The sequence below is a fragment of the Aythya ferina genome (assembly GCF_964211825.1).
Source record: "Aythya ferina genome assembly, chromosome: 2".
In the NCBI taxonomy this organism is placed as follows: Eukaryota; Metazoa; Chordata; class Aves; order Anseriformes; family Anatidae; genus Aythya; species Aythya ferina.
Window position 1 is genome coordinate 9,673,782 of NC_140297.1, and position 24,686 is coordinate 9,698,467.

Genomic DNA, 24,686 nt, shown 5'->3' on the forward strand with positions numbered 1-24,686 from the left:
CGGGGCGAGGGATGAGATGGTTTTGATTTCTTCCATTTTAAACTGTTCCTTTCACGCCATCTGGATGAGACTAAAGCTGTTGAGGTTGATCTTTAACACAGTTAGGAGTAATTTATCGGGGTGTGTGCAGAGCATCTGGTTTAATAGTCAGTCATGTTAAGTATTTATGGGTTTAATCGGAGCGACTTTGCGATGTGCACACAGAGCTCTAAGGCCTGCAATGGGTTTCTCATTCCTGCACCTGCTCACCTGTACTAAACTTCAGGCATGTGTTGAGCAAGACTTCTGTACATCAGCAGGAAAGCAATGAACTTTGGGTTTCTGTGGGAAGGGAGGGGTCTCTTGTTTCTGGTGCATTGCAGTTTTTCAGGACATGAATGCTGCTGCCTGGGTTCTGCATGTGGTTTTCCTACTCTTTATTTATTTATTTATTTATGGCACTTTACAGGCTTTATCTTCATCGGTATCATCAAACTGATACGTGCTGTTTGTGTAGTGTGCTGGTGGGAAACCTCTTAAGTGAGACTGGAAATGGCTGTGAATTCGGCACCTGGCATCCTCTGAGCTTTTTCCTACCCACTGCCTTTCCTAGCTGGAGCTCTGTGCCCCATGCAAGGCAAAAACAAAATGCAGCCAGCCAGTCCCTAGCCTCTTCCCCAAGGCCTCACGTTATGCTGTGAAATGACTTTTCTTAAAAATACTCTTCCTCATGCCCTCAGAAGCATCTCCCAGGGTACGCTTGCAAGGTAAAGGCGATGCAACCTATTTTCTTTGGATGCCTCGGTGGTTCAGTGCGCGCCGTGAGGACGGTATTCCTGCTCTTGTTACTGCATTATGTGGTGCTTTTTCCATCTTCAAAGCATTTTCCAGCCATGAACTAAGAGCACATGCATTCACCCAGAGCACACACCCCTGCTGAAGTGGCTGATGCCCGGCACATCCCAGGAAAAACTTCCTGAATGTGACACACCACTTTTGATGCAAACAAAATGACGCCGTGTTTCATCAGCTCTATTAAAAGTACTTAAGTAATTGAATTAATGAAATTTTAAAAAGTCTCTAAGAGACAAATCTGACACACTTTTTTTTTCCTTAGTGTTTTTTTTTTTTCTTATTTTGCCCATTGAATGTCATTTGTTGGCTTTTTTTATTTGTGATCTTACCATTTGCTTCTCGATGTGTGGTTTTGCTTGGTTTGGTTTTGTGTTATGGTAGCTGATTTCCTTATTTTGCGGCATTAGTAGGTACTGTTACGGTTTCTGCAGCTAAGGAAAGTGTCTTCATACTCATGCTGTTTTGCAGAGTACCTCATCTCTCAATTTTTTTCCAGGCATTGGGGTTTTATTTGCATTGTGGCCATTCTCCTTTGCTGTGTGTGTCCGTCTTGTGCCCCGGACTGTGCTTACATTTGGCACCTTCAGACTGGTTTCCCATCTTCATTTGATCTTCCATGCTTCTTTACCACCCTTCCAGCTGCAGATGTCCAACACCCAGCCCCTTTGAGCCCACTTTTGCTGTTTTCCCCTCCCTGTCCCTGTAGCCAGTTTAGCATGGGTATTTCTCCCTCCATTCCCTACCTCTTTGCCTTGAGCAGGGCCAACCCTTCCTACACTGGGCAATGTGCTCAGCTTGCTCACCCTTCCTTTGGGAAAATGGGAACAGCAGCCCTAGTGCTGTCGTATGTAGCTGACTTGTTTTGTGACCCCAGTGTGGTGCAAGGCAGCTGATGGAGCCTTCTGCTCCCAGCACTCCCCCATCTGCAGATGTTCCAGGAGATAGGAACCAGGCACAGGATAGCCAGGGATGTGCAGCTGAAGCCCTCTTTATGTGGGCAGACAGGAAAGCCAGGAGTTCAGAGATGCCCCGTTTCCACCCCAAATCTCTCTCGTTTCATGCTAACCTGTGGCATTTTAGACGCAGCTCACTTTTTCTCGCCTTCTTTGCTTTTTCAGGTGAGGCAGACGAAGAAGCCTTTGCCGAGGAGTGCAGACGGAGGGGACAGCATGCCCTGCCTTTCCAGCCCACCAACACTCGCCTGCTGAAGCCTCACAAGCCTGCCAGCTCCCCCAAATATGCCTATCATTATAATAGCGATGAGGTGGAAGAGCAAGATAGAAGCCGCGTTACAAGCAGCTTGGAGACCCCTTTTTATTTATCAGGTGTGCAAAAACATGTTGATGAGAAATGCGCAGAAAAGGCTCCAGCAGCTAGTCAAAAGGAAAAAAACCAAAGCCAAGCAAGGAGATGGTGCTGTGTGCTGACCTAATGCTGGCACCCTGATAGATAATAGATGGCCGCTTGTGTGCCTTCATCCGCATTAGCTCTGCTCTTCAACGTAGCCTAGATTCACAACTGCCCTGGGATACTCAGGGCCTGATCCAGGGAAAATATTGTTTTGTTATGCTGCTGAGGTGCCCACGCTCTTTGTTCTTAAAAGTGAAGGCCTTTTAGAGAATCACTAATGGCAGTACTTTGCACGTTCATTTATTTAAATTGTGCTTAGCTTCCTTGCCGAAGGAGAAGTTCAGCAACTTCACGTATTAATTCTGGAAGCTGCAATTTTGGGCATCTAAACCTTAATAGAGAGGGTTGAGACTGTTCAGGCAAACAAGGAAGCACAGCAATAGTCCTGGTTATTTTTGGAAGTAATTAGTCCTTTGATGTATTTCCAGTCTGTAATTTTTGGCAGTGTAGTCCAGAGGCTATCTTGGACAGCAGAACCCTCGTAACCACTTGATTTAATTTGAACGTGTGGTCAGTGCTCACCCAGGAGTGCCAGGACAGGTTGCTGTGCGGGTGACAAAGCCCTGGCCCAGGCTGCCCAGAGGCTGTGGAGTCTCCTCCTTGGGGAGCTCCTAAAGCTGCCTGGCCGTGGGCCTGGGCACCCTGCTCTGGGTGGCCCTGCCTGGGCAGGGGCTGGGCCCGAGGGACCCCGAGGTGCTGCCAACCCAACCCAGGCTGTGCTTCCGAAACATGAAGGTGCCTTTCCACGTGGATGCCCGCGCTCAGGGCCATTCTCAGCAGTGTTGAATTAGCTGATCTGCTGGGAAGCACAAATGTATTGGGCTCCTCAGGGCAAACATAGCACATGGGAAATGTGCTGCAAAAAATGAAGGAAAAAACCAAACAACTGTCCCCCAAAGCACAGGTGCGCACACACACTCCCAATGCTATATCAGCTTCTGCTGTGTTTGAGCCTTTGAATATAACACTGAATTCTGTACAAAAAAAAAAAAAAAAAAAAAGGAAAAAAACTAACTAAATTTATTGCATGGGGTGCCAACTTGCAAAAATAATCAGAGAAATTCAAATAAACGTCTTCCTGATCAGTTGCTGGAAGTTTAGACTCTTAAGGCATGGCTCAATTAAATCTTCTTAAAGTAAATAACTAAATTCTTTACAGAAGCCTGAATCTAACACCTGGGCTGATGTGCAGGAGCTTTCAGTACAGGCGTTACAGGTTTTGTTTCCTATGTCTGTAGCTAGCAAAACAAAACCTTGGCCCTGCATTCAGGTTCTGTGTGACCATAACAGCATTTGTAATGGTGTCCAAAGAGCATCTGAGTTTGACATGCACCTTGCAATTTTTGGAGCCATTTTAACATTGCTTAGGACTTCTAGCTGTGAATCTATTTATGCTCCGAGGCACACAAGTTTTCAGTTAAAACAAATCTTCAGAGCTATTTGCACAATCCCCAAACCTACCGGTAGATTGTCAGTTGCCATACAACAGGTATACAAGATTCAGGGCTGAAAACTTGATTGCAGTCAAGGCTATGATTTTTTTTTTTTTTTTTTTTTTTTTTACTGTTGCTTTAAATATTTTGCCTGCTGTTCCTCCGATAGAGAGACAGTGGCTGCTGAAGGACTGGTCGAGTTAGTCATAAAACCCTACGTGAGTGTCTTAATCCCTCCCTGGGAAGTTTGTGCGCGAGCCCTGGCCAGCAATGCTGTTCTCCATGGGTGTTCACCTCCGCCGGCTGCCTCGCTCCGCCAGCCGGCTCCACCAGTTCTGTAATTACGTAGACCACTCGCTTGCTCCCGCTTGGCTTCTCATTTATCACCGCGACAGCTGCCGTGCGCTCGCGGGCCGGCCTGGGGAAAGCAGCATCTTGCTCTGCCTTGATCCCAGGCCCGCTCGCCGCAGTGGAAAATAGCGAAGCTCGACGGCCTCAGCCCTGGCGCGGCTCCACCTGGGATGGGATCGTTTCTGCCACCGTTGGCATGTGGCCCTTTGGCAGCGATTGTTTCAGAGGTTGTCCCAGCTCTAGCACCTAAAGCAAATTCTCAGTTGTTACTGATTCACCTGCGGTGAAGTGGTTTTCTTTTCCCTGCTTGAGGAGTGGGAATGCTTGAGTTGTAATTCGTAAGTGCTTAGGAAATTTAAGTGGAGGAACATGGGGTAGGTTTCATCTTGACTATGTGATGTAGCCCCTCTCCAGTGCTGGCTCATTCAGACTAGTGAACAGTACTCAGGGGTGAGATGAATCCTCTCCACAGACAGGACTTCCAGTCGTTGCAGTGGGTTTTGACTATAAAACTGATGGAGTTAAATCTAGTTCTCCATCTATCTTTGAGACTTTATTTTAGTAGAACTTGCTCTGGGTTTCGTGGTGTTACTGGTTTCGGAATCGTCTTTTAGAATAAAACTTGACCTTGTGTTCTGAAGTCACTGTGTATCAAAGAGTATCAAACCTCAAACAGGTGCCTAGCTCTAAACAAATGTATTTTTTGGTAAGAATTCAAATCCTGCTAATAGTGCACTCTCAGACAGCATGGTGTCTGGCTGACTCGAGGTATCCGAGCTGTACCAAAGTGGTGGTAATGCCAGCGCAGACCTGGGGGCTGCAGCTGTTAATGAAACTGCTATGGATTTGAGAGCTTTGACCTTTATCTAGCAAGAATGGCTGAAATGTTTAATTGTAGAAATATTGACAAATATTTGATGCTAGAGATCATTATTTGCAAGGTAATACTGCAAAGTTTGCTCTTCCTTTTGAATGAAATAGCTTGCATTAACCTAGAACTTACAGCATTAATAATTCATTTTTGATTCATTTTCATCTGCTGGCATCACTGAAGAGGAAACCACTTTAAAAGAACTAGCTTAACTAATTCTGATCTTTTTTCTGGCATGGGTTCCTCTGCTGGAAAGTTGAGCTGTTAAAACTTCATTACATCTTTAATGCAGTCTCCATTCTTCTCACCAACACACGATTTCCTGAATTACGCAGTACTGACTAGTAAAATCAACGTGCTGGTTATCCAGGCTAATTACCTTTTAATTTCCTCGCATACTTGTGTTTGGGTATGTAATGGAAAGCAAAGCTGCTTTGTTTTCTGCGGAAACCTAATACGCGAGGAATGCTGGAAGCACGGGGCGGGATGGGAATGAACTCTCCCTTGCTCCACATCCCACAACGTGGCTCCCTGCCTGCAGCTGTGTGAGTGGGATGTGGCAGCAGCCCCCTTCTTCCACAGGCACAGGGTGGAAAGATGCCTGCTGGATTTGGGGACGAGCTCATTGGCCTCTCGGCTTAAGCAGAGCTGCCTTCGTGTGCATTTTTTTGGCTGCTGGTGGGAGATCATCCCATTACCCATTTGCTTCCCATAAAAAGTGGCTGGGTTGCACATGGATGGAAGGGCTTCCAAGGCTGCAGAGCCTTGCAAGCTTTTGCTTGCCATGTGGGAGTAAAACCTTGGACTCTGTTCAGCAGTAGTGTTACCTTAATTAAGAGCAGGCAAGCAGGTCGTATCTGGCTCGGTATGTTCTTGTAGCAATTTTAGGCAGAATTGGTAATGAAAATAGTATGGTGAGCAAGCGTGAAGGAAGGCCCCAGAAAGTTGCTATGGCTTTTTAGTCCCCTAAAAGATCAAAGGTGGCATTACATCACAGGGTTGGACAGTGAAACTGGAGAACTCGCCCCTTGGATTTAACAGCAAAGATAATTAAACAGTGGAGCAGCATACCGAGACGGGGTGGGATATTTTGTCACCGCTGCCCTGTACGTAAAGGCAGGTTCTCCTTCCACGATGCTCTGTGGCACGGGCAGAAACTGTGGATGCGGGGAGAGGATTAGTAGGTCAAGTTGTGTGGTTGTTGGGCTGTGGCTTGGGCTGAAAGGAGGCAGTGTGAAAGTGTGGTGTAGGGCTGTAATTGTAAATCGAGTCACATGCCTGGAATCGTACTGAAGCTGTGATTTGGGGTGATTTTTTGTAATGGCATATGCAAATCTGGCCAGGCTAAAATAACAGATGGTGGCTCCAGCTCAGGTACGCTGGCTAACTTTGAAATCCCAATTTATTTTATGACTAGAGAAATACCTCTAAGAGCAGAAAATTAAATAGCATGCTCTGCAGAACCCAACTTGCATATAATCTGTTGGCCAATTAAAGCTCTGTGTGCTTGTTGGAGCCTCCTGGCTTGAAAGAGGTTGAAAGGATTGCCACAAGCTTAGCAAAGAATTAGTAGGTCTTGAAAACAATTTTTGTTACTGGGACTTGAGCAGAAGATGTGAGTCCCTCCCATCCCCAGCCTCAGGGCTTCGGAGCCTGGAAGTGGAAGGAGGCTCCATTTCTGCCTACACCTTTGTAGATTTTCCACAAAAACCAGGCCATGGCCTTTGTTGTTGACCCATGTGAGTCAAGAAGTGGAGGAGGTGGAGGTGGCGCGTTAATCATTGGTCACGACTGAAGTCCTTGCTTCCTTCTGCTGACTCCTACGCTCTCCTGGGTCGGCAGAAGGAAGGTGGAGCAGACCCGTGACCGCTCCTGGCAAAGCAGAAAAAAGTAGGATACTACAAACGGGGTGGGTAGGAGTGTTTTCCCTAGGACTCTTGTCCCTTTGGGTCCATCGCTCAATGTGTGCACCTCCCTTGCCTTGCAAGAACGTGATGAGTTTCAAAGTCAGTGACTGAACAAAGTGGTGCCTTTGGGAGCTGTGGATGGCAGAGAAGTGGAAAACCAGGAGAAAAGTCGATCTGGGACCCAGCAGGGAGGCTTCCCAGTTTGTTTGGGTCCTTGCTTTGTGGTCGAGGGAGTTGCTACTGAGCATTGGAAGCAGCTTCCTGAGAGCTGGAATAGCTTCTGTGCTCTCTGTGGTTCTTTTGGATGTAGAAGAGAGGGGGATGAAACGGAGAGTGGGTCAGCAGATGCTGTTTATTGTAGACAGGGATTGTGCAGGTTGTAAAACAGGTGTAATTCCAAATGGCGTGGATTCTTGCTTCATCCATCCCTGCTCCTGGCAGCTGACAAAAGCGAGAGCATACCGAGCTAGGCTGATGTCTATCTGCATTTGAGCGAATCTGTTTCCAAATATCAAAGCCTCACAAAGCTCTCGGAAACCGATTCTCCCTCCACCCTTCTCCGAGACTCTTCACGTCATGCATTTCTAGAGTTTAGGTGGCTAACAATCACTTCCAAGGGTGGGAATTTACAAAGCCCCTCTCCAAGACCAAAACTGCTCGGCTGAAGCCAGCTCAGCTGGGCACTGGCTATGGCAGCTTTCCATGACCACTTCGTGATGCTGGCAACCCACCAGGACACATTTACTACAAATTAATCAAACAGCACTGGGGCTGCTGCTTTCCTAATTCAGATTTTATTCTCTCACGACTTTGGGGCTACCCTTCTAACCAAGGCAACTAAATATTCTTTTAAATAGTGCCTGTTGAAGTATTCCAGTGAAATGAGCACTGAAGGGTTACTTAAATCTTCTGTGTGCGATTTTTATTTTTGTTAGGAGCCGCTCCAATTGTTTGGATGAGGTTTTTGGCTGTTATCACCCAGCATAGCATCACTGGAGCTAACAGAGTGACAAAGTTCGACCTATCCTTTCTTCTTAGGTGGGGGTAGCAAGGGAAATGGCTGGGAGTGAAATTATTTATCACAGCAGGCTAGAAACAGAAAGGACCTGGCAGTTTTCTCCTGAGGAATGCTCTGTATTTGTGCATTATCTCCTACTCTGGCCAATCTGTTTCTGTGTGTCAGTGATAACACTTGAAAGATTTCTACTTTTTACCCTTATCGTTCCAGAGCTGGTAGGAGACCATGTTGTCAAATACCTAAATATCTTCATACCGCATTATTTTAACATCTGAATTGTTTCATTTAGAAGACAATGAATTATGTGGCATTCATTTCAACCCCCTAATTTACATTTGACTCACGGCATTCTTAGGGAAAAGTTGCTAGAATTGCTTTCAACAGCTCAACCGTTTGAAGAAACTTGACTGGTCCAAAAAAAAAAAAAAAAAAGTTTTATGATATAAAACAGCATCAGAAAAAAAAATCATGCCTGTATGTGGAAGCCTTTTGGAAAAGCTGACAGTGTTTTGAGAATGAAAAATGAGAAAATAATGAAGGTAATAACCTGTTAGGTTTCAATGGTCCTTTCCCAAATATCTGTGTTAATGGCTCATCAGTATGACGTGAACTAGCTCTGATCAGCCGATATGATGCTGTTTTTCCCTTCCACTGAAGGGAAGATCCCTTTGAATAACACCCTTTGGATGAGTGATCCTCGGGAGTCAGCACGTCTCTTCCGCCTCCCTTGGCCTCTGTGGGAAAGCCGAGAGATGCTTGAGCCCTTCTGGGACACATCTTTCACTGCACCTTTTAATGCAGCAAATCAAAAGCCAGGGGATCCCAGATCTGGCAGCGTGCAGGTGACCGAAGGGCTGACATTGACCTTTGTGGGTGGGGTTTTTATTGAGATGTTCAGGCAGTGTCCCCCAGGATGGGGCTGTATCTCAGGAGGGTGGCAGGGCACGGGGAAAACACCGCATCATTTGCAATTCCACAAAGCACTGGCAGCTTTTCTCTTCCTTAAACAATAAAACTGGTTTCCACTCTAACTTTGTGCAGGCTAATCACTCATGGCAGAATTTCTAAACAAATATCCTGGCGCTTGACTCAGACGATTGCAGGAGATGAAGTAATGCTGTTGGTACAGCGTAGGAGCTGGAGTGATAACCTAGGCGCAGTTTTCCTTTGCTGCAAGGGAGTGTGTTTCCTCTCATGCTCAAGCTTTTACTAATGTCTGAAGTGATTTTAGCCCAAACAAGTGTGGCTCTCCCAAAGTCTTAAATTGCAGAACTGCAGCTCTGCTGTGGCACGGCTGTAATTGCACTTGGGAGGAGCTCTGACTCGAGGCACCTGAAGCCACAGCCTGACTTCAAAGCCTTCTGGTTACTGTAACCCTCTGACCTCACACCATTTCCTTTTCCCACCTTAATTTTGCTGTTGGTGCTAAATGGCTGCAGCACCGGGCGCTGCAGTGAGGTGACTTCTTTTCAGGGTCATGTCCCACTGCCTGCAGGCCAAATGGGGGACAGAAACATTTCCAGATAGGCAGAGCTGGGCCCTTCCTGGCCGCTCCTCTGACTCGCAGCCTGGATCCAAGGTGTCTCACCGAGGGGCTCGTCCTCTTGGTGCAGCCCCGTTCCCTGGACCACGCTGGTTCCCAGTGGCAGAGCATCACCGAGCTACAGGATCCCTCCTGCCACCTCATGGCATGATTTGCTTTTTGTTATTTGAGGGAAATGCGTGCTACCTTTGAGTTTAGGTTTATAGGTGCGCTGGGTAGATGTGGTGCTGGTTCTGCACTGTACAGGCAAGTTGTGTTGTGCTGCAAGCCTGGAGGAGAGGAGGTGATGCAGAGCAGGAACTGGTTTCCATGCATCTCTGTGGGGAAAAAGAACATATTGGGATGACGATCACGTGGCTGAAAGCTTGTGCCTGTTGAACCCGTAGCAAGTGGTTGTTGCTTGAACGTGATGCTTCCATGTACCATAGGAGCTGCAGTGGTGCGCAGCCCATGGTGCATTGTTAAGCATGAGCAGACCGATGACCTGCATACGAAGTGCATTTTGGTAAACACCGAGCACCTTCTTATTTACTCAGGATTCTCAGCATTCCCTGTTTTTAAAATGGAAATGCAAATATCATGGTAACTCTAAATACTGCGGGCAGGAAATGCCAGTACTTAAGTAGCTCCTGCTGTGTAAGTCTTATTGCTTCCATTTTGAAAATTATTCTGGTTTTGCATGTGCTCTAATTTTGAAGCTTTTCCTGAATGGCTTTGAAGTCTTCTGAAAGTTCTTAGATCTTTTCAGACTTCAAAGATAGATGCAGTGTTTTCTTTCTGTCCTATGTAAGGGATATATTAGAACTGATGATTTAAAATGATAATAAAAAAAAAAATAAAAAATTGGAAAGCCAGATCTTTTCTTTAAGACTCCTTAAACCATTCAGTGAACGCGTGCATTTGGTAGAGGGGAAAAGTCCATGAATACTGTGAATAGTGTTTCACGAGCCATGTTTCCTCAGGATACAAAGAAGGCAGCAAGAGGAGGAAGCAGAAGCAGAGAGAGGAACAGAAGAAGAAGAAGTCAACCAAAGGGAGTTACTAAAACGGACTTCTCTGCTATGCCAAAACCTTTACAATAACAGCAACTTAAGATACATTTGAGCACAACTCTTCTGAGTATATATTTTTTTTGATTGTTCACACTGCTAGTAAGGAAGTGACTCATGTTTAAAACTGTACTAAAATTGCACTATATTATTCTTTTTAGTTTCACGGAGTGGCTTTCTTGCCAGTCAGGTTAAGGAATTTGGACGAGGTTGATCTTGGTTAGAAGTGTGTTATGTTTGACGATTGGAAAACATTACGGAATCTCTTACCTCTTCCTTCCCTGGGACTAAAACTACTCTAGTCTAACGTTTATTTGTTTTGTAGGATATAGACAGTTGTGCAAATGCCTGCTTGTCCAGTCACTCTAGCATCAACATCAGGCTTGTTGAAAGAGTTAAACATCAATCCCGTTCCTTCATGTCACTGGGAGTCGGACTGAGACGTGCTCTCATGTGGTAATTTATGCAGACTTAATAAATGACTTCTGTGTCTTTCTTCTCCCAAGCTGGGTAGTAAAGGTTTGTCCCTATTATTAAAATGTTCCTTCTTTTTAAAGTGTATCATGAAGTTATATCCTCTGGTTTTAAAAAAACTTAGTGTAATGACCGTCTTCTGTAACACTTGTGCTGATTTCTTTAAGCATAGTTGACTCCCGGTGAATCATTTAGTGAAATCATTCCTTATTTTAAAATTTTCTTTTCAGAAGCTAGAGACAAATGACCTAAGTGCTACTTTAAAACTGCTCTCTGTTTCTGTTGAGTAGCTTTTAAATAATGAAAATATTTCAGGATCTGTGTAAGATTTTTTTTTTTTTTTCTGCAGAGAGCTTGCATCTTTACGTATGAAAGCATTTTGCATCTGTTTTATTGCAGGACTAATTTTTTTTTGAAAACATGTCTTCAGTCCTAAATAAATCTACATTTTCTGGCTAGATTACTTCCTTGCTTCCCGTAATCGTCTCATGTGCATGATCCATTGCTTCTCCTAACCTTTTAGTTTGTCCAGAGCCATTCTGTTGCCTTAAGCATTTACCTGCATGTTTCTTGTCAGTACGTTGCCTCCTCTTTTTAACCTTCAGGTAGGAGTTATCAGCTCATGGTTTTGTTTCTCATGTCTTCGTCTTGCCAATATGTTGTAGATGTAACAGACTTAAACCTAGCAATACTGAAAGTCCACAGTTCCTGGAGAAACTCACTCCCTCGTGTATGTAGCGATACACATAATGGTGTAAGGAAGAAGCTAAACAAACAAACAAACAAAAAATCAAGTCTGCATTTTAGCATGGTTTGATATAACAAATTCTGGTGTCTGTGGTATCTGAATGGTTTAGCTTCTAATGCTTACATTACAGAACGTAACCTTACGCAAACATATAACCATACATGAACTCTGTTAGGGTATTTAAATTAAGGTTAATATGAAATAAGCCTGAGTACCATTTTTTCTGTCACTTAAGTACCACTTTTTCATTTTGTGCAGTGTTACTAATATTTAAAAATAAAGAAAATTTTCCTTTATACTTTGTCCTCTTGCACTGTCCTGTAGACTAGAGCTGGCACCAGCTGTTCCTGTTTGATTTGTGTTAGAGCTGAGGCTGTAAGCACAAGAGGAGAGCCCACGTTCACCGAACACCCACAAGCTCACCACGCGATGCCTTCTGCTACATCCATGGGCAAGTCGATAGAGTCCCCATGCCAAATGGCTGATACTGGAACGCCAGGGTTCCTTCTGGCTGGAGACATCACCGTAGGAGCTCATACACATCAAACGGAGCCTGCACATTACATACAAGGATCATACAGAGAAATGCACAGCTCTTTGAATTACATCCCATTTAAAGCCCTTCCCCCTTTGGGGAGAAGTCCCCATTAATACGTATGCTAATTTTAAGCTATTAGAGCTCCTTGTTGTGGGGAAAATGGTGCCCTCCTTGGAAAAGGAGGAGAGGTGGAGGAAGGGAGAGGTGACGCCAGCCTAGGGCTGGTTTCCCTGGGCCGTCCCTGTGCTGTGAGCAGCCTCACATCACAGGACAGCGTGGCTGCAGATCAGGAATGTGCCTTGGAGAGCTAGAGCAGACCGTCATTTGGGTACGTAAATATATTCCTGAGTCCCATCCCTACATTAGTCCTGAAGAAGGAGGACAGAGCCTTAATTAGGAGGCCTGCAGGTGGGCTCATGGTCGGTTATGAAGCCTGAGTGCTTTAAGTGAAGCCTGCCTGTAGGCACTGCCACGTCATGTAGGTTCTGGGCATGCATTTGTTGGGGGCCATACCCAAGAAGATCCTAGGTGAACTGTATGTACCCCTGCCCCAGAGTACAAAACTTTGTACAGCTTTGGGAAAAAACTCTGTAAACTCTGTACAGCTTTGTACAGCCCTTAATGGCTGCTCAGCTCCTGGAGATGCCCATCACACTGAGGGCATCCCCCCAAAAAAAGCTGCATGCCTCCTTGCAGCTGTGCTCCCTTGGGAGAAGCTCCTGGGAAACAAAGTCCTCAGAGGAAGGAATCACAGGCGTCATCTTCCCTGTAACTACCTAGAATCTGCCCAAGCTTGTCCAGAAATTAAGAAATGTGGGCCCATGGCCATCGAGCACGATTCCTTCCTTCAGCCTGGTTATTTCTGGGCAACTGCTTCAAGGAGTACCATGGAGCAGGGTTGTCAGCTGGGATATCGTGACATGCTGGGCGATGCAGGACAGCCTGTGCTGTGTCTGCCACGTGTGTATGAGCAGGCACACATCTCATGAGGTCTTTGTATCCCTCTGCATCCATCTGCCAAGGGTGAAGGCTGCGTGATGATACGGGGCAGGAAAAATGCAGGTGGGCGTGAGACACCACAACCGATAAAAGATAGCGCTGGCCCATGAGTGGCTGTGAATAAATGTATTATGAAAGGTAGAAAAGGGTTTCTGACTATCCTACAACACTTGTATGGGAGAGCTGAGGACGGAAACAGAGCTAGTCTAAATACAGACCTGGCGTCATGTATAAAATGTGTTGCAAAACGATTTGTTACAGAGCAGCCACCTGGGCTCACAGACCCGAAGTGTTTTCAATCCCTTTTAGAATCCCACGAGAAAGTTAAATTATTAGGGCAAAGAACACGCAGCGAGTTGAGAAACAGCATAATTAAAATGTTACACTGAAAACAAAACAGTTTTATCTTCAGATAGGAGGACACAATCGCAAACAAGCGAAACGGGGAGAGATAAGAGCTCCTGCTCCTCAATTGGAAGATGCCACTCTGAAAATGGTTTGAATTCAGTTGTTTTTTTTCACACCTTTTAGAGGTGTACAGCCTGCTCTTTGAACTGAGGTTTGGAAGGACTTTGATGTTAAATAAATTATCTCAGAGAGTGTTGGTGTCAAAGTGGTAAAAATGTATTTTTCGAGTTTTTGCCCAGTCTCTGATTAGTGCTGGTGCCCACCTCTCTGGGCAGCTTCCCAACCCGTAAACCTCACTCCTAAAGGTAAGACAAAGCTCCGTTTTTCTTTCTTTGCTTGGCTGCTTTCTTCCCGAATTTCATAACAATCTCATGATCCTTTGTGTGCATTCTTTGAAGTAACACATCCTTCTGAAAAGACTTGTATGCCTATAAGATGTATGATAATCGTTAGGGAAGCACAAAACTGCCCGTTTTTCCAACGACTCCTGAAATGTGTGACACGTGCCCACATCTTCATGAACATTTCCAGCTATGTGCCACCAAAGCAATGCCTATGGAGTGGTGGGATCAGCTTGTAACTGTACTGAATTTCATTGTTTTAGTCTATATACTTAGAAATGCATTAATTTCCCTTCCTCCCCCTTTTCTTTTGTACTTGCCAGTTGCACAGGACTGTTCATTCCTGGGATGCTCAGGTTAGTCCTCGCTGTGTTTCAGACCTCAGTTGTGCAGTCTTGGTCTCTTATGTCCACACTTAGCTCATATTTTAGTGCTCTCATCTCCTCCTCACTTTAGCTTTCCTTGGAAGCATCTTACTCCCTTCCTTTCATGTTGACAAGGGATTGGTACAATCACCCATGATTGGGTACGTTTAATTCTCCTTTTCCCAGTGAGCAGGTTGGAATCTGGTCTGAAGGGATTTTTTATCATTAGTTGCAAAACTCTGCTCATTGCTACCTGTGGCGCTGAAAATTGAAAGCAGGGCAAGGAATTTTTCTTCTCCACCAATTAAAATTAAAACAGGGCACTTAAAGTGATCCTCCGATTAAATAAATGTTCATATTTGAAACTGTAGTGGATTCAGCTGCCTCATGTCAGCACACTTGGACTTCTCACAGGTTTTTCTAGCAGAAAGGGCTCAGGTGGGGTGTTGGGAAGTGTCAGGTGTGTTGAGTACTTTGCTGGTGCCCTCTGACACTGCCTGTTAACTCCAGACAGCAGGAGAAGCATGGCCAAAGAGGCTGAGCTGCTCTGAGGTGCCATTTCCAAGTGTGGGGTTAAGTTACCTCGCTGCTCTCCTCACAGGTAGAGACTGCTCGCCTTATTTTAAATATCTTGAACTGCAGCATCAAGCATCCCAAACGTTCCTTCTTCCAGGAAGCCCCATGTTGCCAAAAACAACCCCAAAAGCCAGAAGTGAAGGTGAGAGGAAAACCAGAACACCTGCTCTCATAACGCGTCTGAATGCTTTGATTTCAGGACAACGCCTCCACGTCTGCCTGGAAGTGGTCACTGATTTTCTAGAACGTCCCCAAGGATGGAACAAGACCTCGCTGCACTGCCTGGGTGTTTGATTGCTTCTCTTCAATGCCTGTTTCCATTGGCATGCACATACACCTTTCTACTTACATAGCACACATCATTTTTTCCATCCCTTGTTTGGGAAGTGCTCATCCTTCAGTTAATGCGGAACGGCTCGCTTGTTCCTTAGGCTGCCAGTGGCTGCAATACAATGAAGTCTTGTGGTAGGGGAAGTGTTATTTTTACGTTATCTCAATACTAAAGAGTTAGGCTTGGGAGAATTTCCTTACTTTGACAGCAAAATTTGGTTCCAGGTTTTTAAGATGAAAGGTAAGAATAGAACACAGTAGATTGCTCCAAACCCATTAAGCAAACACACCTTGGAAATGTATTAAGCTAAAATTCATGAAACTCATGTTTCTGCCTGAATTCCGGAGGTGTGACCTGTGACAGCTCTGGATGTTTGAATGTCCTCAGTGGAGCAGTGCTGGCTGCATATTGCTACGTGAGACCAAGGGGTAATAAAAGCTCCTTTAATAGCCTGAGCACTCAGAGCATGACCGAGCTTTAAGAAGTCATTAAGGATCACCAGGCAGACTCTTCCCACGGCACCTGGAGGGGACATGCACCAGAGGTGCACGACGTGCTCCTGGCAGTAGAGGCAAGCCACAACCTGCCGTGCTGGTGGTGATGTGACAACCTGGGCTTAACGCTTTGGGATGCAAGACAAGGAGGTAACCAGCACCAGATCCTTCCCGCTGCTGTGAGTCATGTTTTATACCCAGAAAAGTGATTTGTCAGCTCTGTCCCACTGGCCTGTCTTTGATAGTGACTAATGGTGGATGCCTAGGGGGGGGAGAGCACAGAAACAAGCTGAGTGTGTAATTATGCTTCACCCTAATGTTTTCCCAGCTCTGGCACTCTCTGGGTCAGAGGCTCCTGGATCCAGAAATGGAGTTTTACTGTTGCCCAATTTTTGTGTCCATTGATATTCTCAGTTGCCTCTTAACCTGGGAATCTGCATAATACCCACAAAGTCCTACAGCAAGGAATCTCTTGGGTGAAGAGATGTCCCCTTCATTTTCAACCTTTCCATCTGTTTTCCTCCACCCTTGAATTGAAATACTCTGGGAACATCACAGCCTCATTCACCTTTTCCATGACTTCCAGGTTTCACTCCTGTCAGGCTTTGTTTAACTCTTTTATGACCCAAGAGGCCCGGCGTGCTTAATCACTCCTTGCAGGAAAGCCGTTCACTAGCTTTGATCGTCCTCTCAGGCTAGGAGAGCTCGTTAAACTCAGCTCTATAAATTGTGATGACCGCCCAGACAAGCATGACTAGCATTTTAGCAACTCGCTACCACCCTGTGTCGGGCTGATAGATGGAGGAAAACGCCACTGAGTAAAGCCTGGGATGCGGGAAGAGCAGAGCGACCCCTGAGAGCCACCTCTGATGCCTCCAGCCTCACCAGACTCCTGGGCTCCACAACGAGGATGTGTGAGTTCATTGTAGGGTTGGTGTCTGCAGAGCGTGGTCCCACACACCTTCACCTTCCTTCACCCCGTCTCAGATGAAGATGTGTCACGGGGCACTGGCAGCAGATGGGACACACCGCTCCTGACCCTGCACAACTCCTGCATCCACTTGTTCCTCCTTGGGCTGCAGGTGCTGGCTGTCCCCAGCTCCACATGCCACCACCAGTTTGCCACCTCCTATGAAAGCCCAGCGCTGGCTGTACAACCACTGCCAAGCAGAGAGATGGGTCAGGTCCCCTTGGGAAGACACCTTGTCTTGGTGTGACATGTCCCTGGAGGCACGGCCTGTGCGACTCCACACATCCCCAGTTTCCACAGCACTGCACATGGCACTGAAATTGCTTTTCCACTTCCTGACCCATTTTGTCCAAGGTGCAGAGGGTTTTTCCCAGCTGTAGAAACCAGGGCTGTGGTTTTCCCTATGCCCTTCAGCACATTTTGCACAGGGAAGGCAAAGTTCCTTCCATCTTGCACAGGGAAGGCAAAATAAGAGTTCGCTTACAGGGTCACTGACTTCATCTGGGAAATTATAAACAGCTGGGATTTTAGTCATGGGGAGGTATCAGCCACAGGTAGGGAGGACCTGCAGAGATGGGAGGGTGCAGGACATCAAACAATGATTCTTAAAGTGCAAAGTCAATATTGGCCCATTGCCTAGCTGGGTCCAAACCCACAAATGTTGTGTCTGGATCTGTAGTTCTGATTCAGATCCATCTCCACTTTAGATACAATTTCACCCAACTGGGTCTCCATCCCAGTGCAAACAGTAGGTGATCTCTGCTTGCTGTGCTCCTGAGGTAGCCCTGCTGTGGTTTGCAGGGAGATTTTTGTGTGCACCTGAGCCCCAGGCCTCCTCTTTCTCAGCAGGATTCAGGTTTGGTGGTGGTGGTTATTCAACAAAATGACTTCCCTTGGAACCACAGATTTTTCTATCATGACTGCTTAGGAAAATATTATTCAGCTAACTTGCAGTGCAGGTCCCAGGTTGCATTAGGAGCTGGGATGTGATAGAACACGATGGCAATGAATCACCAGCTCCTATCATGTTTTATTGTGATGTGTCAGCTGAGAGAGCCGGAGAGCTTTAGGTGTTTCTACCAGCACAATTATGAAACAGCTGCTGGTTCATGCAGAGATTACTAAGTTTTTCCTGGGCTAGTTAGCTGATAGGTTCAGGTCTGTGGTTTAGCAATGTTTTGCTAAAGTTGCTAACAAGGAGTTGCCTCAATTTTCCACCCAGGAAAGTCATCAGCCTCTTGTTACCATGGGTTAACCTTGCTCAGGAACTGGAGCCATCAGGAGGAGGCTGCCTCTCCAAGCAGAGAGGATGGTTTGCTTTTATTTTAGGGCTACTTTCTGCTGACATTGACTAGAAAAGGGTGATGAGACCATCACCTGTCGTTGCTGTGGAACTAAGAGTATGAAGGCTTGACTTGGAAATTCAGGGGGTTAGAGACTGGCCCTGTGCTTTTTGACTTAATCCAGAGAGTGACAGATGCCTGGAGACGGGCAGAAAAGCTCACAGGACATTTTAGGTCAGCTTTTTGTTCCATTTACTGATGGTTGCATTACTGGCATGGCGCTAACCCTCCACACAGCCACTAAGCAGCCACGGACAGGATCCTTCAGGATGCTGCACTTACACGGGGCATGGAACTGTGTCTATGGGATGTAGCAGGTGATGGGTCACAGTGGGTGATGGAACTGGTGCTACTGGAGGCCAGGCTCCTCAGGACATGAGTCTCAGTCTCCTCCACCTCTGCTGAGACCTTCAGCCACCTGCTTTGCCTCCTGCTGAAATGCTCATGGCCAGGGTGATGCAAGCAAACTTCCTGGCTGGCCAGTTTGCAAGTATCTGATCTATGTGAGCTGCTCTGGAGATGGTGTTTTGTTTTGTTTGTTTGTTTGTTTTAATTATTATTATTATTTTTAAATGTTTAGGTGATTTTTTATAGTAAGGACAGCGGAGACAGATGTGGGGCAGGTAGAAGTAGACCTGTCCCCTCTGCCACCACTCTGTGACCTCCCCTGATGGTGACCATTCTGCAGCCCTCGCTCCCTTAGCCCTAAGTCTCCCTGCAGCAGAAAAACTCAATTTAGTCAAATGTTCTGGGGCTTTTTTGTTGAGTGTCAATAAACAGTGACCATGCAAGGGTTCGGCCTCCCCTTTGCTGACACCTCAGTGTCCCACCACGAACCCCTTGCAGCCCTGCTTTGAGGAGAGGGTTTGCTAACAGGGCTATAAATGTTTCACAGCAGGCCTCTGGGGAGGGATGCTGAATAATGGAAATGTTAACAGACCTTTCATTACAGACCCTATACATCATTACTTAATTTCTTTGCTTTCGTCTCCTGTTTGTCTTTCCCCTCCCTCCCCGATCGATAGCGCTCATCCTGCTCAGTGAACAGACTTGATACTGTTTTTATGGTGTGAAAATTACTGTTGCTTTGACTGGCTTCTATTACAAGGTGACAACGCTTGGCAGAAAACAATGAATCTTCCTATTATTTGGAAAATAAATGTGATTTATGGGACCGGCAATCAATAGTGGTCTGCGTCTTGCAGTCAGAGTGCTCGCTTTCCTGAAATAAGGCTTTGGAGTGTGAAAGCTGTTTGTCTGGTGCTGCTGAGCTATTTATAATATATATGTATTAATCTCAGCTTTTATTAAGAATTTTTCCAGAGGTGATGATAAAGAAAACATCTATTATCTTTTTAAAGGTGTGAGGCCCATTTGGAAAGCAGCCGAGCAGGTGTGAAGCTGAGCGTGCTGCCAGGGCAGGACACGGCACCACGCTCTGAGATGCTGGAGGGAGGAAGAGGAGGAAGAAGGGGAAAGCCAAGCACCAAGCACCTGCCGTCGCCTCCCTTCACTCGAAGGAGAAATGGTGGTCAGCACTGAGGATTTGGTATTAAAGCTCCACAGTGCTGATGGCAAAAAGCGGACCAATTTAATTGCAGGGAAGCAGCTGCTTTGCCTGACAGCTGTGTAAGACTCTACTTAGAGATGTTTGGGGGACACCTGTGAGGCTCTTCCTCCTATTTTTTTTTCTGCTTGCTCTTGCTTTTTTTTTTTTTAATTTATGTGGGCGACCTCTGCTCCCAGATCTCACAAATGTGGGTCCTCTTCCTCTGCTGCCTGTGCTGAAAATGTCTCATGTTTCTTGGAGAACTGGTGAATAAACAGCTTACCTACCTGGTGGGTCCTCTCTTCTTTTGCGTCTCTTGTAAGCAAAGGGACTTAGGGACCTCCTCATCTTCTTTCTTTCTTTCTTTCTTTATTTTTAATGAGATGTGGTCTCCACGTCCCCTCAACTCTTGGTTTACTCCAGGTAAGCACTGCATTAGTGGTCATTTAAACTACAGTTCTGGTGTGTTTATACAGAGGGTGTTGTGTGGCTGGGTACATACATCAGCACCACCTGCAAGTAACTACATTTTAAGCTCAACCCTGAGCTTTTCCCCATAACTGGGCTTTCTGAGCCAAGAAAGAGCCCATGGCAGCAAGGCTGACATCTCAGCTGGGCATGGGGACCCCAGGCCCCTACTGGAAGATGCCCTGGGAGAGCTGCAATGCCCAAGCCCTGTGACACTGGAGCTGCTCAAGTGATCCCAGTCCTGAGGTGGAAGCTTTCAGCCCCTGGGGATCCACTGACAGCCCAGGAGATTCGCCTGATCCCCAGGCTGTGCTGGGCGGGTGGTGGAGCCCTGGCCCAGGCTGCCCAGAGGCTGTGGGGTCTCCTCCTTGGAGAGCTCCAAAAACCACCTGGCCATGGGCCTGGGCACCCTGCTCTGGGTGGCCCTGCTGGGGCAGGGGCTGGGCCCGAGGGACCCTAAGGGAACCTGAGGTGCTGCCAACCCAACCCAGCTGCGATTCTCTGACCTATTACTGGTGCACAAAGGACCAAAGACACAGGAGACCCACCTCTGAGTTACTTCCCTGTATAGAACTGACCTTTTCAGGAAAACAGCAAACTGAGAGATTTTTGTTGAGGTGTTTTGGCAGAGATGAATGTTCCCAGAGAAAGCAGGTACATCAGATGGAAAGACGGTGATCATTAATTTTAAGAAGTCAATTTTCTGTCAAGTCAAGTTTCATTTTGGAGATGTTTTGCTGTCTGTTCCTGCTAGCCTTCTTGCTCTGCTTTGGGGCTGATTTCTGGTCAAGCTGAAAGTTGCGTTGTTCTCCACAGAAATAAATATTCATGCCTCCATATACACATGTAAACATACCTTAAACATCCTTCTGAATATTTTCAGCTACTTTTCTTAGGCCAAGAGGATGGATTCTGTCCTTGCAGCTCAGAGGATGAAACAAACAGCATCTGCCTTTATCAGATAGTCTTAAAACACTGGAATCAGCAGTTTTCTGAACGCTTCAGTGCAGAGCCTTTATTTTTTAGGCCTTTGAGTTTACGCTCAGGTAGTGCCAAACACGGGGGTGATCTAACCCTGATTTGTGCCTCCTTAATAGAGGTCCTTTGTTTCATGGGCGAGGGGGGAATATTATGAAAATCTGATCTGCTGCATTATGTGGGGCCATATAATTTCATTTAATAATGCTTGCAAGGAGGTTATGATCTCATGGCAAACCCACAGCGTATCTCACAGAGAAACACCCAGCCACAACCGGGATGGTTATCTGGCTTAGGCATCACCTCTTACAGAATGTGCTCCCATTCACTCAGCTCCTCCAGCAGCAGCATAGTCCAAGCGACTGCCTGCCTGTCTGTCTGTCTGCAATGCCCTTACATCAGGCTCCCATTCAGGGAGACAGAAGCAGGTAGGACCATCTCTGGCCAGGACTAAGCATAGGATTTGTGATGAGTTAGCCGTAAGTAATGGGTTTCAGTGGGGAAAATACCATAAGTACAACTGCCAGGGTAGCTATAATTATACACACTTTGATAAATATTAAACTATGGACTATTGCCAAATGGTCTTGAGCTGGTGTGGCTTATTTCTTAGACTTGTAAGAGGCAGCATATAGAAAGAGAGCTGTCAAAGTCAGTTCACAGCTGTGTTTCCTTATCTAAAATTAGAGCCCCAGGACACAGCTGTATTCTTGTACTCCAAAGATTAATTTAAAACAGATATGATACGTTTTATATCAGGCTCTTCCCTTCTGTCTAGGATTTTTGTCATGTGTGGATGTACTTATTGCAGGTGTAGCTTTTCCTGCTGTCCCACTTCAGAGCTGTCACTGGCGTATTTGTGTATGCTCACCTGGCTCTTGGTGCAGGATTCAGCACTGCATGTTTTAGTGTTGTATTTCTAGTGACAAGTACCATTACTGGGATTATACAGTGATCATACCAACAGAGGCAGTCTGAGGTAAAATTCTGGAACTATTTAAGGCTTCATATGTAACATAAATAAGCTAGTATTATGTATGTCACCACACTGAATCTCACTTTTAAAGGACATTTTATAGTGATCAGGAAACAGAATAGCCAAGTAACGTTGCTGCCTCAGAATCCAGCCAAAATTATTTGATACCTTTATCAGGATGTATCCTGAAATGGTTTCCCTATTTGAATTACACCTTGTGGAGTGCAAAGTACTTTTCTGAATGGAAAACAAACCTTAATTTAGCCCTAGCAGTTACTGTGTTATTTGCACTGGAATGTATAGATATTCAGTGAGTTAAATCATGATGTATCCTTCCGAGTGCAATGGTTAAGAAATTCCATCAACCCACATTACCTTAAAGCAGCCTTACCCAACGAATTTGTACTACTGGAAATGTGGCACACTTTACTGTGATTAGTTAATTTGGATACTTACATAGTAAACCTTCAAATCCTGCTATCATTTATGAGCCTAGAAGGTGCTTAGCGCCACTGAGCTTAATGTACTCCTGTCAGGTTCCCAACTTCATCAATAAGGCAGTGCTCTGCTTTTCCCTTAGGAAGAAGGTGGCGTGTTCCTGACTCTTTAGGTCAAGTTGAAGCTGTTACTAAAACACTTTTTTTGGCATCAGCCAAGAGCTTTCTCTGAGCTTTCTCTACCTCGTCCCCATTTTTGATACACATGAACTTCCCAGCACATGAGCCTAATATTTACCAGCTTTCTAAAAAGTCTGTCATGATTTCTTCTTTAGAATCCTTCTGGTCTTCTGCAATTCCTGGGCATCTGGGGCTGCAATATATTAATCTGGAAGCACGGGTTTTACTGGAGGAATCAGCCCTTGCAGATATGAAGTTCAAAGGTGGAAATTTGCTGGAGTGAGGGTAGGCTGGAGGCAGAAGGTGGTTTGATGTATGATACATGGCCATATTACAAGCCTAGCTCTGTACTTCAGAAGAAGGCTTTCATGGTTATGAGAGTAGCCTGGGACTTAGGGAATCTGCATGCAGGTCTTGAATCTGCACCTACCTTCCTGAACCAATCTTACAATGGTTACCAGCCAGCCTCTCTCTGATCCCTGTGTATAAAATAAGGTAATTTAATCCCTCTCTCTTTCACTTCGTTCAGACCATTTAGCTTGTTAATTCTTCAGAGCAACACCTCAATCATGCCATTTCATAAGATGAGCACACAGAGAAATAACAGTGGGCAGTGCAGATTAAACAATCCTGTAGTTTATAAAAATGGAATTCAACCTATACTCCACTGTACTCCCAATATAAAGACAACACATTTCTCTCTCTCCCTGAAATCTGAGGGCACCAGAAACGGAGGTGGGGACATCAGCTGAGTGCTGTGCTCCACCCTTCTGCTGGTGGCTCTGGTTGCTTACCCTCCCATTCTGCCTAATGGTATTTGCAGTGCAAGTATTTGTACAGTGACAGCCATAGCTGAGGGCTTTCCCAGAGATAAGGTGCTTTATTTCACTTCCTATCTGCAAAATAATGTAATTAGTTTATCCCGTGTTTGTCAAGAGAAAACAAAACTGAATAGTTTAAATGGTATTTGGAAGAACTGCTATGGCAACACTTCTGCCCTTTGGCACAATTCAGCCTGTAAGTCTTTATCCAGCTGCTCCTGTGCTATGTCCGCCACTCCGGGATGTGACACAGAGCAGGGCTATAGGAAGAAATCTTCCTGATTTAGAGAAAAAATTCAGCACATCCATCACGGGAATGTTATTCTACTCCTTCCATTATTTATCTCCTGCATTTTTAACCTGCCCTTTTGGAGGTACTCACATTTTTGGGGCGTGGGTTGGTGCAGAAGCAATGTATCCCATTCTGTCCTGGCTGTCCTTCAGCTCTGCCCCCAGCATGCTGGATGTGAGTCCCACTGGACTGGAACAAACCTGTGACTGTCCTCTGCGAAGGCCTTAAGTATATTTTCCCACTTGTTAGACAAGCCTAATGTAACCCTGACTGTCAAAGCCAACTAGTTTTGTAAAAAGATGTTGTAAGATCTCAAGAATCCAGAGCAAAAGGAAGATTGTTTAAAAAGGCCCCCAAAACAGCTACCTTTAATGGAATTAGATAGCTTATCTAAATAAATAAGGAGCAGCTATTTCTTGTGGAAAAAAAATCTCAGTGATTTCCCCTGAGGTAAAATCAGTAGAGCAAAAAAAAAGTCGTCGTCTAAAAAAAATCCCTCACCATAAACCCAAGGGGACTTGTCAGCTCCACGGCAGAAATTGGAGACCACTCAAGCAAGAAGAGGATTAGGCTGTCTCCTATCAAAGCATGCATGGACTGGATTTTTACAGCAACTTAAACAGAAAGTATTTTTTTTTTTATTCTTTTCTTCTTTTTACTTTTTTTTTTTTTTTTTTGGTCTTCTTTTTCTTTTCTTTTTCATTTCCAGCTGTGGTAAATATTGGAAGAAAAAATATATTCAGAAAAGACCCTAAAGTAAGTACAGACCCTAGGTCCATCAGCTTTAACTAATAAATCTGCTCTTCTTGGTGCATTGACCCTGAAGTCAGTCTGAAACACTTCTTCCTTTGGTTAAACCTTTGAAGTTTGGTTAAACCTGTGAACCATGTGCCATGCTGCTGAATTTGGAAATGAGCTGGCATGGCTGGAAGAAGGGAAGGATGTAGCTGGAGATGAAGGGGCTGCTATGAAGGACCTCTGA

At 45.5% G+C, this 24,686-nt stretch overlaps 1 protein-coding gene across 9 annotated transcripts in view; it reads left to right on the forward strand.

The window, feature by feature from the left end:
- The window catches only part of DNAJB6 (DnaJ heat shock protein family (Hsp40) member B6), a 66,480-nt gene extending 46,637 nt beyond the window's left edge, over nucleotides 1-19,843 (forward strand). For 6 of the 9 annotated variants that reach the window (XM_084509498.1, XM_084509505.1, XM_084509508.1 and 3 more), the window contains one exon: nucleotides 1,953-3,339. In XM_084509498.1, coding sequence (XP_084365624.1) covers nucleotides 1,953-2,266 — 314 coding nt within the window. In that variant the 3' untranslated portion in view covers nucleotides 2,267-3,339. Of the gene's footprint in view, nucleotides 1-1,952; nucleotides 3,340-3,846; nucleotides 3,896-10,329; nucleotides 13,889-19,364 lie in introns of those variants that run through there. The other 3 variants (XM_084509511.1, XM_084509509.1, XM_084509510.1) reach the window with 3 other exon arrangements.
- Nucleotides 19,844-24,686: the final 4,843 nt, after the last annotated feature.